The sequence below is a fragment of the Salvia hispanica genome, chromosome 2, assembly GCF_029641045.1.
Source record: "Salvia hispanica isolate PSC_SH4W2 chromosome 2, Shi_PSC_v1, whole genome shotgun sequence".
NCBI classification, from domain to species: Eukaryota; Viridiplantae; Streptophyta; class Magnoliopsida; order Lamiales; family Lamiaceae; genus Salvia; species Salvia hispanica.
In genome coordinates this window covers 40976171-40989830 of record NC_142693.1, presented here as the reverse complement: position 1 = coordinate 40989830, position 13660 = coordinate 40976171, and the positions used below count along the sequence as shown (strand labels likewise).

Genomic DNA, 13660 nt, shown 5'->3' with positions numbered 1-13660 from the left:
GTCTTGACGGTAAACACACGTTATATAGTGGAATAACTATTCTTGTATCTTAGTGTTATATATATGTGGAGGATATAAACATTCCAAATTAAAATGCTAGAATTTGAGATGACATTTTATTTAATGTAGCCTATTTCATGAACTCCGGATTAACCTAAAACACCTATATTGTATTGGAACTTGAACCTTAATTAATTAATCAATTTGTCTATGACTAATTTAACAATTGTGGGCTAATTTACGAACTAGTGGTGGTCTAAATAAAACATTTAATTCATAATTAAAAACTTCTCCACATTCCAATGCTAGCTAATTTATCAGTTGTATACTGATTTGTGAGCAGCATGAGCAAGCTCTCTTACGAGTCTTATCTTCAAACTTTCAAGCACTTTATTGTTATGACAATTATAGTTGTTTTGTTGACAATTTAGTTTTTTTCACAGATGAATTTTTTTCAGTTTTTCCGAAGCTAGACCCTTTTTTATTTTCTAACATATCCAATTCTACTATCTCATATAATGTGGATATTAGTTAAAGCTACGTATAATAATTTCTTATACTATAATTGAAACCTTTTGTATATATCTATTAATTTTGTTAAATGTTTTACTATTTTTCTATATAGATAAGACAATGACGGTAATGAATTTGCATATAATTAATTGAAATTTATCCGATTAAAATACCCGTAGTTGATTAGTAATCCCTTCTGAATTTAGTTAAGGCGTTTTTTTAGCATAAAAATTGTAAAATTATATTAAATGGAATAAATGAAAATAAAATAAATAAATAAAAAATAAAATATGAGAAAGAATAAAGTAAGATTAGTTAAATATTTTTTTTATAATGAAAAATGACTTAACTAAGTCGTGACATCTCAAACAGAATAAACTCGTTGGATATATGCTTAAAAGGAAAAAATAATGAAAAGACTCGTTGGATATATGTATAAAGGAAAAAAAATTAAAAATGACAATCTAACCATTTTACATTTTTTAGATAGCATTTCAAGTTTATTAATTGTTTTAACTACTAAATATATTGCTCGAAATTACGAAATGGTTGTAGAATGACTATGATTTAGTTTGTCATTAATTAATTAAATTGAATATGATAAAGATTAAAGAATACACGAGATTAGTCAATTTGCCGCATATTCCACCAATCAAAATTCGCATTACGTTTGTAATAATTTTTCTTGGAAGTCGCAGTCTCTATATTTAATTAAGTTTTATTATTTTTTGTGCAGAGAAAGCATTATTAATCTCCATAAACATGGGGTGATTAGTGCGTGACTGTGTAAAAGAAAAGTAGAGGATTCTCTGATTTTTGAAGTAATAAAAAAGTTGAGTTCATTGTGTGGATCGATAATCAAAGTACAACTAAGAAAGAGTTCTTGTTTTTCTTGGAGTATATGATGTATTTTTACGATGTAAATAACATGTCTTTTAAATATTAGATAGATAGATATATGCCATATACTATATTGGTAAATGAATTGAAATCACGTAGAATCGAGTCAAATCATAATGTTATCGCCTTATCAGTGGCATAATTTTCTAAAATATTCCAAAATTAAAGGCTTTTGGTAACAATAATCAGGTAAATTCAATTAATTCATTATAGTGAAATAAAAATTACAATAATTTCTACTCTAAAATTAAAAAAAAAAAAAGCAATTTCATTTTCATTTGGGGCTTTTCCCATCGCGATAACCCGATAAGTGCATTTAATTAATTAAATAAGAATCCAAGTGGGCTAATTCTTGGCATGTACAATCGATCTAATACTTTCTCGATTTCTTAAAAATAGTATTCCTTCCGTTCCACAATATGAGTCATATTTAGTTATGATATAGAATTTAAGAAATATAAAGAAAAGTGGGTTATATAAGTTAGTGGAACATGAGTTCCATATACATATATAACATATATATATATATAGGGTTGTGATCAATTGAGATTATTTAGGCTAATTGAGAAATGAGATGCAATATCAGTCACTCATTTTTATTAAATGAGTGGTCCAGATTTTGCCACACAATAAATATTTTTAGATTAATTTAATATGAAAGGGCAGAATAGTAATTTTATGTTTTAATTAGGGATGAAGAAGATGGCCACCCAGAGAGTCGATGTGGTGATCCAATCATCATTCTTCTCTCTCAACCAGATCAATCCTTCGAAATTCTTCGTCATTTCGCTGATTTCTCATCGGAAGCTTTGTTTCTTAGATATTCCGGATAGGTGGAGAGAGCTTTCACGAGCGCGCTTCGATCCTTCACCGTTGAAGCTGAAGGAATCGGCGTTTTCGACGCCGTCGAGGAAATGGCGGTATTCGAGAAGCTGAATCAGCAACTGAATTGAATCAATTGATGATCTGAATGTTCAATTCGCGTTAATTGAAAACCTAATTCGGTGAAATTTAGGGAAAACACAGGGAATGGGGGTTCGAGAAGCTGGAATTCAGAGATTCGTGAACGAGGATAAGGCAAGATCGGAAATACGCGATTCAGGCGAGAAACGCCTACGCGACCGGCGTCCACATGTCGGAGAATGTCGCCGGCGGGAGCTCTGCCGCAATCTCCTCCCGACGGATTTTGTTGCTTTTTTTGTTTTTGTTGTTTTTTCTTGCTTGAATGATTGATGTATGGATGATGATGGGGATGGAGATTCACCTAAATAATGATATTCCTGTTAACTGTGATATCTCAACTTTGTTTTAATTGTTGACATTTGATATTTTGGCTATTGATATGTGAATTATAAGTGTTATTTTTTAGTTGTTGACATTTTAATACGAGTTGTTGACATTCGATATTCTGGCTATTGATATGTGAATTATAAGTCTTATTTTTTAGCTGTTGACATTTTAATACGAGTTGTTGACATTCGATATTCTTGGTATTGATATGTGAATTATAAGTGTTATTTGTTGGTTGTTGACATTTTAATACGAGTTGTTGACATTCGATATTCTCGGTATTGATATGTGAATTATAAGTGTTATTTGATAGTTGTTGACATTCAATATTCTCGGTATTGATATGTGAATTATAAGTGTTATTTTTTTGGTGGCAGAAGGAATTGCTGCATTGTTACGATGTGATGGTGGCGGCGTCGGGGCTGTTGACGCCGGCAAATGTGCTGGATTTCAGCTGCTCGTTTTCTAGCAGTCAAATTGAGAATTCCGCCATTAATGAATCGCCTCAACTTTCTCAGAACAAGAAGAGGTTGATTTCTGCTCAGTGATTTAAGCTCGTGTATGAATCTGGCATTAGATGTCGAATTAGTGTTGATTACTTGATGATTTTTCACAAATTTACAGTAGCTTGAATCTAGCTTAAAAAAATACTACTGATGTTGTGCAGAGCCGCAAAAAATACTACTGATGATGGTCTTCTCGTTTTGGATTGAAGTGGCATGTTCAACTCATGAATTATATTCACTGATTTTGTTGTTTCCGGAAAGTTTGTTTGCGGGTGTAAGATTCTTTTGGTAGATAATGATAGTCTGGATATGAATTGGAAATATGCCTATTTAAATTTTACTTCAATATTTTATTTCTTTTCATTGCTCTGTTTGGATCACTGTACATGAGTTGCATGATGGTTGCTCACTGGATTTAGAATTCCAGTTGAGAGTCTCTAAACGACAAAAGCTTAAATCCTCATTTCTCAAATTTGTATATCGCAATAAGGTCAATTCTTATAATTTCTGAGTTTTCAAAAGTGATATATATGTATATCTGCATCTTATATTTTGTAGATTAGTTCTGGTGTATACTAATATGAAAATAATCAGCACTTTGAGAAATTTTTTGGAAGTCAAGTGATACCACTCTAATTTTATGATAAACTTGCTAGGAGACTATTGACAGCATGGATTAGTTACTTTATCTGTGGAGTAACTTATCTTAACTCTATTTTCTAGACCAGAAACTGAGAAATAGGAGTCTGCTGCTGATGCTGTTCTTGTAGGGCCATTAGTTAATTTATGAACTGGTTCTTCTCTTCATAAGACTCAGCTTAAAATCTAAGAGGCCACACTTTCAAGAATTGTTTTTGAGTTGTTGACACTATATACAAGTTGTTGACAAATTGTTAACATTTGATATACAAGCTATTGTTAAATACTACGAGGAATATAGGAGGAATCTGTACGGTGGATTGACGCATAATGCTCTACTCGTTGATGCAGTTGGCACACTCGTCGTTCCGGCTCAACCTATGGCTCAGGTTTGTTGTTCCTCATGCTTTCGATTTTGAGTAGCTGTTTCATTATGCTAAACAAGTAATTGTTAATTGTGTTAGTTTGAAGGTGCGAGTTGATGTTTTTGGAATATGTTTTGGAGTTTTCTCATGAATAATCCATCGAGTAGCTGTTTCATTTGAATTGAGTTGGAAACGGATTGGTTTCTTCGCAGTTGCACTTCAATTCTCGTTTGATTAACTTTTTCACTCTGTTATTAATGTTTTATTGAGGGTTATAATGCAGTTGCTATGTCTGTTGCAACAAAACAAACGCATTTCTTTCTTTCTTACTTTCATTTTTCTTTTCTTTTTTGTGTTTTTTCAAGTTTTAAATGTTTGATTTCGTGTCATTTTTTTTGGCATGTACATGGTTTAGAAGTTTATCAGTATGAATTTTATAAGTTGTTGATATTTTAATACGAGTTGTTGATATTTGATATTCTCGGTATTGATATATAAATTATAAGTTTTAATTTTTAGTTGTTAACATTTGATATTCTCAATATTAAAATGTGAATTATAAGTGTTATTTTAATACAAGTCATGTCAACTACACTTTCAAACCATGTCAACTACACGTACAAGCCATGTCAACAACAATTATAAGTCATGTCAACTACACTTGCAAACCATGTCAACTACACGTACAACCCATATCATGTCAACTGCACGTATAAGTCATGTCAACTATAGTACATATCGTCTCAACTCCACATACAAGTCATGTCAACTACAGTATATAATATGTCAGCTACACGTACAAGCCATGTCAAGTACACGTACAAGTCATGTCAACAACAATTATAAGTCATGTCAACTACACTTTCAAACCATGTCAACAACAATTCCCTTAGTTGTGAATTATAAGTGTTATTTGTTAGTTGTTGACATTTTAATACGAGTTGTTGACATTCGATATTCTCACTATTGATATGTGAATTATAAGTGTTATTTGTTAGTTGTTGACATTTTAATACGGGTTGTTGACATTCGATATTCTCGATATTGATATGTGAATTATAAGTGTTATTTGTTAGTTGTTGACATTTTAATACGAGTTATTGACATTCGATATTCTCACTATTGATATGTAAATTATAAGTATTATTTGTTAGTTGTTGACATTTTAATACGAGTTGTTGACATGCGATATTCTCGATATTGATATGTGAATTATAAGTATTATTTGTTAGTTGTTGACATTTTAATACGAGTAGTTGACATTCGATATTCTCGGTATTGATATATGAATTGTAAGTATTATTTGTTAGTTGTTGACATTTTAATACGAGTTGTTGACATTCGATATTCTCGGTATTGATATGTGAATAGTAAGTGTTATTTGTTAGTTGTTGACATTTTAATACGAGTTGTTGACATTCGATATTCTCGGTATTGATATGTGAATAATAAGTGTTATTTTTTAGTTGTTGACATTTTAATACGAGTTGTTGACATTCGATATTCTCGGTATTGATATGTGAATAATAAGTGTTATTTTTTAGTTGTTGACATTTTAATACGAGTTGTTGACATTCGATATTCTCGGTATTGATATGTGAATAGTAAGTGTTATTTGTTAGTTGTTGACATTTTCATACAAGTTGTTGACATTCGATATTCTCGGTATTGATATGTAAATAATAAGTGTTATTTTTTAGTTGTTGACATTTTAATACGAGTTGTTGACATTCGATATTCTCGGTATTGATATGTGAATTATAAGTGCGATTTGTTAGTTGTTGACATTCGATATTCTCGGTATTGATATGTGAATTATAAGTGTTATTTTTTAGTTGTTGACATTTTAACAAGTGTTATTTTATTGAATGTTGAAGATTTGAAGATTTGAAGAATGTCGAAGATTTGAAAATTTGAATGTTGAAAACTTGAAGATTTGAAGTTTTGAAGATTTGAATGTTGAAGATTTAAAGATTTGAAGATTTGAATGTTGAAGATTTGAAGATTTGAATGTTGAAGATTTGAAGATTTCAAGATTTGAATGTTGAAGATTTGAAGACTTTGCAGCTAGAGTTTTAGAGAGGATTTTAGAAAATGAATTCAAACACAATTTAATGAAAAGACAATTATACCCCCGTGTTGACATAATGTGATAGTTGTTGACATTAAGTTAATCTTGTGAATTAGTGGCTGAGATTGCATCTCATTTCTCAATTATACCCAAAAATCTCATCCTAACAAGACCCTATATATATATATATATTAATTTTATAATAAAATGTGAGTAGATAAATTGGTAGAATGTGTGGTCTACTTTTCCATTTATGATAAAAGTGAAAATGACTCTTATTGTGGGACGGAGGAAGTATAAACTGTAAAAATGACACAAATTTTAGTGCAAAATTAGTAAAGTAAGAGAGAAGATAATTAAAGTAAGAAAGATGAATAAAAATAAGTAGAATTAATATTAATGGATTGTAGAGTCCATTCTTAAAAATAGAAAGTTTCTATTTTTAAGAAACAGAAAGAATATTGTTTTGCTAAAAATGTAAACATGAAAAATATAATATTCCTTTTGTCCATTATTTAAAGAAACGTTTTTGACTTAGCACTAAGTTTAATAAATTAATTTCATGATGAAAATAGTGAAAAAGTTAATGAAATATAAGTATATTTTTACATAGAGAATTAATTTTATTGTAGAATTACAATGAGTTCACTTTTTAATAGATAAAAAAAAAGTACATGCATGGGTTTTGTACACCAAGGCAAAATGTATCATTTCCTTAATAAACACAATACAAAACCTATAAACCTTTCTAAATATCGCAAATCAAACAGTGTAAAAATGTAAGTATAGTTTGTCGGATCAAATTAAAAGAAAGAAAGTAATGACTATACAAAACTAAGCTGAAACGAAAACAAGAACCACCGTCTCTTGTATCATCTCGGTGCAATGGTTGGAACCACTCCACTGATAAGGTCACTGCCAGAGACATCTTGGGAGAGGTAAGGGTTCCTCATTGAAGACGACGAGGTCGGGGTCGTCGCCAGTTTTCCCGAGTCGCTGGTCAATGATTCCGAGATGGCAGTGTCCGACTCCGGCATCAAGAACCATATGTTTTCGAGTTCCCTATGCACTTCAGCCATCGGAGGCCGCGAATCCGTCTCTTCTTGGCAGCATTTCAGAGCCAGATTTATGAACTTCTCGATGCACTCAGAAGGGTACGATCCCATCCGCTCGTCGATGATGGAGAAAATCATCCCCGATCGATGTGCAATGTTTACCTAAATTAACAAGCGATCGTGCAGCGTTTTAGTACTAGAATTTAACCAACGAGCCCAGGATGGATAGCCATCGAACCACAAAGAAAGAAAACACACTCACGAGACGAGATTTTTTCAAAATAGAAACACATACCTCACGAACGATGTTTTTTCCATGTGAGATTGGGTGCATCCCAGTCAGCATCTCTAGAAACACGACTCCAAGGCTATAAACGTCGCTCTTGTCCGTGAGCTTATGCGTCAGGAAGTACTCGGGGTCGAGGTATCCCTGCAATAAACCAGTTTCCCATCACATAAATTTTTATATTTTTTTTCCTTTTAAAGAAATGAAATTCTGAAGGCTTGAAAATGCTCACCGGTGTCCCTTTGACAACTGTCGATACATGAGAGGGCACGCCTCCTTCGAGCTCGGGAAGTGGAGCTAGACGCGATAGTCCGAAGTCAGCGACCTTTGCAGTAAATGTGGAGTCGAGTAATATGTTTGTGGCCTTGATATCGCGATGAAAAATAGGCGGATTCGCCTCTGTGTGAAGGTAAAGGATGCCTCTCGCAGACCCCATTGCAATTTTCACCCTCCTTGCAAAAGTCAGTGGCATTTTCGCCTTGGCTGCACGTTACCACGGTTACATAACTGTCTTAGAGAGAGAGAGACGATAAAAGAAAGATGGTTCGATAAATTACTTGATAGGTGATCCCTAAGGGTACCGTTAGGCATGAATTCGTAAACCAGCATCTGCAATACGAGAAGCATCATGAAATTCTAACATGACTCGAAATTTGATTGAAAGTGTAGAATAGTTTGGTGATCTCAAAAACATTTGAAACAATGTACCTGTTCGCCTTCTTCATCGCAGTAACCAATCAAGGACACCAAGTTCCTATGGTGCAACCTCGATAACAGTTCTATCTCTGTAAGAAACTCCTTCTCTCCCTGCAACGATCCCTCTTGGGCGCGTTTTATGGCCACAATGGTCCCGTTGGCTAGAACGCCTCTGTGGACTTTCCCGTAGCCTCCTGAGCCAACCACGGTCGACTCATCAAAATCGTTTGTTGCCAGCGCCAGCTCACTGTAAGTGAAATCCTTGACTCCATCAATCCGGATGGAGATCCTCGTCGCTGAAACATAATGTAGAGGCGATTTAAATACTCCAAGAGCCAGGAAACAAGTGTAGAACTGGAAAATTCGTTTTCAAGAGTATCGATTGTTCTTGTTTCACAACATGCAAAATAGTGAAAATAAGAACTTGCAAGGTACTAACATGGACGTCGCCTTGAGGATTTGTGCTGCTTTTTGGTGTACCGTCTCAAGATAAGTATCGAGACAATAGCTGACAGCGTGACTGATCCGGCAATCGTTCCCAATATTACGCCAGCCAGAGCTCCCTTGCTTAAACCAGACGACCCGTTGTCGAAGATGTCTGCAATATAACTAGAAATCAAATGCTGCTTCCTATAAACAGAGGTGCTTATATATACAAACATATAAAAATGAAGAGTGAGAAATGAAACATACCTTCATCATAAGACGGCGGGAGTGTGAAACTGAGAAATTCATAAGGTCCGAACACTTGACTATCAGGTATTCTCCATCCGCTGAACATTTCACGAATCCATAAAACCTCGCTCCGATTGAACATCTTGGTAGTAACATTGGATGGGAATATCTTGAGGTCCATTTTGATACGAGGCCCGTCTTGCCACTCCGCTGACTGAATCTCGAGTTGTGAGAGATTCATTTCAAGACCAGTGCTGAGGTACTCCTTGAAAGTATTCACATACGGGAGAAAATCAGAGAATCCGGGACTCTTCAACCTATATCCAACAAATACGGGAGCCATGCAAATGCATCGCGCAGTTGGAGTTGGAGGGGCATACTCGTAACCATCTGGGCATCCTTGAGGAGTACAGTCGTAGAAAGTTGTGGTATTTGAGATATTGTTAAAATCTTCATCGTGAGGCTCACACTCTGTGACTAATAGAGTATTACTTGAGCACACTGGGTTTCCTTCAAGCCTGAAAATGAGGAAGGGAAATTGCTAAAGTGTTCAAGAAAATGATCGAGAGTGAAGAGAGTCTCATGGATTAAACGACGAACCCAATGGTGATATTGGGATGGGAAGGAAGGATACCACCAATGTTTGAGAATGAATTGAACGCGAAATCCCTGCAGAGTTCATCAAGCACGTAAACACATTTACAATAAGAAGATTGCGTTTTTCACTTGAGAATATATCTTGAATAAAGGAGGCGAAGATTTCTAAAAACAATCCTTGTTTTAATAATGCTTACAGAAGAACTTTCTCAGTTGCATTCATAGTTCTATTTTGCCATATGCCTGATGGTATAGAACCATTCAATGAATTGTTCGCGACTGACCTGCAAGGAGAATAGAATTGGATTGACTAATTATGGGAAGTGTAAATCAAGAAATCAGACTGAAACTCATCACATATGAGTTCTACTAATAAGGACACATCATTTATTTGAAGTTGACGAATGCTCACAGTTTTTGCAAAAGTGGGAGCCCCGAGAAGCTACTGGGAATAGATCCAGTCAGGCCATTTCTCGACAGATCACTGCAGGGTAGAATATAGTATTAAGGTTATAGAGGCGATAGCCACACTCTCGTAGATAAAATGCCAGTATCCTTATTACAAAGTTGAGACTGGTTGGTGCTCACATAGTTGTAATATTTCTTGAGAGTGCACCGGCGGGTATGGGTCCAGTAAGCTGGTTCAGACTCAAATCGCTGAAACGACAAGATCCCAATTCATGATATGATAAAGGCCACAATAAGGGCAAATAAATAGACGAAAGAGGAGCATCTTCTCACAGCCACGAAAATTCATGATATGGTTAAGGCCACATTGAAAAAGGATGAAGACTTACATGTAAGCAATGCCCGTAGAATTGCTCCAATCGGGAAGGGTTCCTCGTAAATTGCAGTTCCTGAGACTCCTGATTATCCAACCAAACCAATCCATTATGAACATAAATTCACGAAACAATTCGGAAAACATTGAAGAAGAAGACTGAAGTTTGAAATTGCTCACAGCTTCAAGAGCGTAGATATGCTCCCATACGAAGATGGTATTGGACTCCCAAAGTTGTTGTTATCGAGCTGGCTGGAAACAAATAAGAAATATATGAAATAAGAGGCGTAAAAAAGCTCGAATTTTCCAAAATTTTCTGCAGAAAGAAACAAGAAAAAGAAAGCACCAAATAGAGTTAATATATTGAATGAGGAAAAAAAGTTGCATACAGTATAAGTAGCTTTGGCATTTCAGATAATTCCGGTGGAAGAGGTCCGGATAAGTTATTATTGTCAAGCAACCTGCAGTAAAGTTGCATGAGTAACTAAACTTGAACTTTCAAAACACCGCGGAAGTGAAAGTAAGAACGTCCGACTCACAGATGAACGAGATTAGGAAGTCGAGCAAGCTCTGATGGTATCGGGCCGCTGAGTGAATTATTGTTCATGTGGCTGTTCATAGTAGAAATAGTGAATTAGATGGGCAATGATGAGGCCAAGAACTGTATTAGCTTAACAATACAGAACCAAATCGAGAGTGAGATCTCTCACAAGTGCTTTGCTTTGTCCAAGTTTGCAAGTGACGGGGGTATTGGCCCTGATATGAAGTTCTGGTCGATTTGTATCCTGTCCAGGTTCACAAGATTGCCAAGCTCCTCCGGCAAGGAACCGGTGAGTTGATTTCCATTTAGAAGCCTGTGATCAGATGAAAGAAGGTAAGAAATGCAAAATTGGATGCACCTTATCAACATAAAAATCTCATCTAGTAGAGCTTTAAACAATAGTAGTATAAATTATAAAGGATGATTTCTTGATGCTATATGAGGCATTTTATATATGGTCGAGCACTCAAATCATATTTGCTTGTTTTCCATGTGATTTCCTCAATCCACGACAGTTCTTAAACACTACAACAGACTGCAAAACAGTACGTCAAACATTGAAACTATTGCAGCTTTTCCACTCACAACAATTCTAGCGTCGTAATATTGCCTATTTCCTTTGGTATAGTCCCAGTAATATTGTTCCACATGAAATCCCTGCCAAAACAATAGCAGGGGTCGATTATAAAGGAGGCAAACAGGCTCAATCACATTTACAAGGATCTGAATATGATATATGTTACTCACAATATCGTCAAATAAGATAAACGGCCAAGCTCCGGAGATAGAGTTCCTGTCAGGTTCCTACCCATAACCGACCTGTTCAGAAACTAAAATTAGAGAAGGCATCATTTAGAAAATAACTTGCAAATACTGTGTTCAGAAAAAACTTTAGTCGCTTTAAGGTCCCAGGTTGTGATTCTTTTTTATCAACATCGGCTTAGTGCTACAAAATTAGGCAATGTTTTGTCGTCTCGAATAATAATATAGCAATTGTTCTAACCAAGTCTTGTTAACATACTATGGTAGAAGTATGCCACAACAATCTAAACTGTATCAAAACTAAAACATCACAACTGTTTCGACACCTACTTTCACAACCCATAACTAGAACCACAAGTCAAGAGAATTCCAAAGGAACGAGATCATACACTTCGCTAACATGAAAGTGACCATCAGCAAACGTTACATTATGGCAAATAATCCCTGTCCAGTTTGAGAGGCACGGATCCCCCCTGTCCCACTGGCGAAGATTTTTGAATGGATCATTCAAACTCTTCTTGATAGCTCGCAATGAATTGACTGCACACACCAGTAACAACATAGTCCATCACAATCCCAACTTTGAAAACACTCATAAATGGAAAAGGGAAAAACCTCAAGCTACATTTGATGTTAAAGTCAAATTTAGAACGACGTTCAAAGCTAGCCACTGCAGATTTCCCTCATCACAATAGCAGACATACATAGAGATGTTGAACAGGAACAACAAACAAACCTTCATTTGGATCAGTGCGTTGGCTATGAGCACCAAGAACCAACAAATACCAGCATAAACACATAACCAAAATCATTCTAACATTCCAAGAACTCAGCCAGGCCACCCCAAAAATTGCCATGTTCTTGAATATTTTCTATGATCTCTAAAGACCTAGCTCCCACCTGAGACAATAACCAAAAAAGAGAGAGAGAATCAACACTTGTGACTCAATTCCACCTCTCAACAATATTCACCAAAATAAATAAAGCAGTAAAATAGAGAAATAAAGATGCCAAAATTGAAAGATGAAAGAAGTAAACAAACAAGAGACAAAAATAACTGAAAGATCAAACACAATCCAATAATTACACAGCAAAAGACAGAATACTAAACAGCAATTCAGCTAAAAAACAATAAAGATCGTATTTTTAGACCTACGGGAATACATAACTGGAGGTGGTGCAGGTGTTTCTTCGGAGCAGGGAAAAGGGGGGTTTGAAATGTGGAGAGAGAGGAGGAAACAGGGGTGGGTTGGATTTTGACCTATTCTCCATGGAAGGGTAGCAACATTGATGAAAAATGTTGGTGATAGTGATGAGGATGAGAGCAGCAGCCATCTTTTTCGTTTTCAACAGTAAAATAATTGAATTGGTATACACAAAAAACACAGACCAAATTTCCTTGCTGGCTGAGGGCATATTTTAATTGGGGTTAATGGGGATTGGCTTTATTGACTTTTTTGAAGAGGAGTAGTAGTTGTTGTTCAACTGCCCTTTCTTCAACATGTAACTCGCACTGTTCGATCAATCATTATTAAATACTAGAGAAAGAGAGATGGAATCTTCCCAGTTCACATTCGGAGATAAATTTGGCAGCAAGATTTCAGAATGTTTGAAGAGTGTGTTCTTGAATATTACCAGAAAAGTGGACCCAAGATTCCGGTGGAGAGGTTTGGTTTGGACATATTAGATTTAAATGTGGATTTATTTTCGTATTTTATTTCATGCTCAAAAATTCATAAACTATTTTCTATTTTCATTCATCTTATAAATAACAATACACTTATATATTTTATAACTTTATTTTTCTTTAATGAGTGATCTTCATTCTCCTCTAACAATACTCAATTACTTTTTATTTTCAAGTCTTTCTTATTTTATCAATTATGCATTAAAATTTGTACTTTCAAAAATTTTTACTTTTATAGCACAGAAGGAGTATAAGACACAAAATTTTATATACTATTAGTACTCCTATTATTTTAT

General features: G+C 34.8%; 1 protein-coding gene across 5 annotated transcripts; it reads right to left on the bottom strand.

Moving 5' to 3' along the window:
- Positions 1-7012: 7012 nt before the first annotated feature.
- Positions 7013-13331, bottom strand: LOC125199682 (putative LRR receptor-like serine/threonine-protein kinase At1g06840). 5 transcript variants are annotated; one of them, XM_089065609.1, is made up of 21 exons: positions 13313-13331; positions 12414-12577; positions 12067-12217; positions 11663-11734; positions 11501-11572; positions 11085-11228; positions 10914-10985; positions 10764-10835; positions 10555-10626; positions 10391-10459; positions 10182-10250; positions 10006-10077; positions 9791-9877; positions 9597-9665; positions 9015-9514; positions 8761-8919; positions 8334-8617; positions 8183-8234; positions 7858-8108; positions 7635-7769; positions 7013-7501 (listed from the first exon to the last, which is right to left on the bottom strand). In XM_089065609.1, the coding sequence occupies exons 2-21, from the start codon at positions 12532-12534 to the stop codon at positions 7157-7159; spliced, it is 2868 nt and encodes a 955-aa protein (XP_088921735.1). In that variant the 5' UTR covers positions 12535-12577; positions 13313-13331; the 3' UTR covers positions 7013-7156. The 5 variants fall into 5 exon arrangements, with proteins under 5 accessions (XP_088921735.1, XP_088921733.1, XP_088921731.1 ...); XM_089065607.1 differs by lacking the exon at positions 13313-13331 and adding an exon at positions 12830-13281; XM_089065605.1 differs by lacking the exon at positions 13313-13331 and adding an exon at positions 12834-13281.
- Positions 13332-13660: the final 329 nt, after the last annotated feature.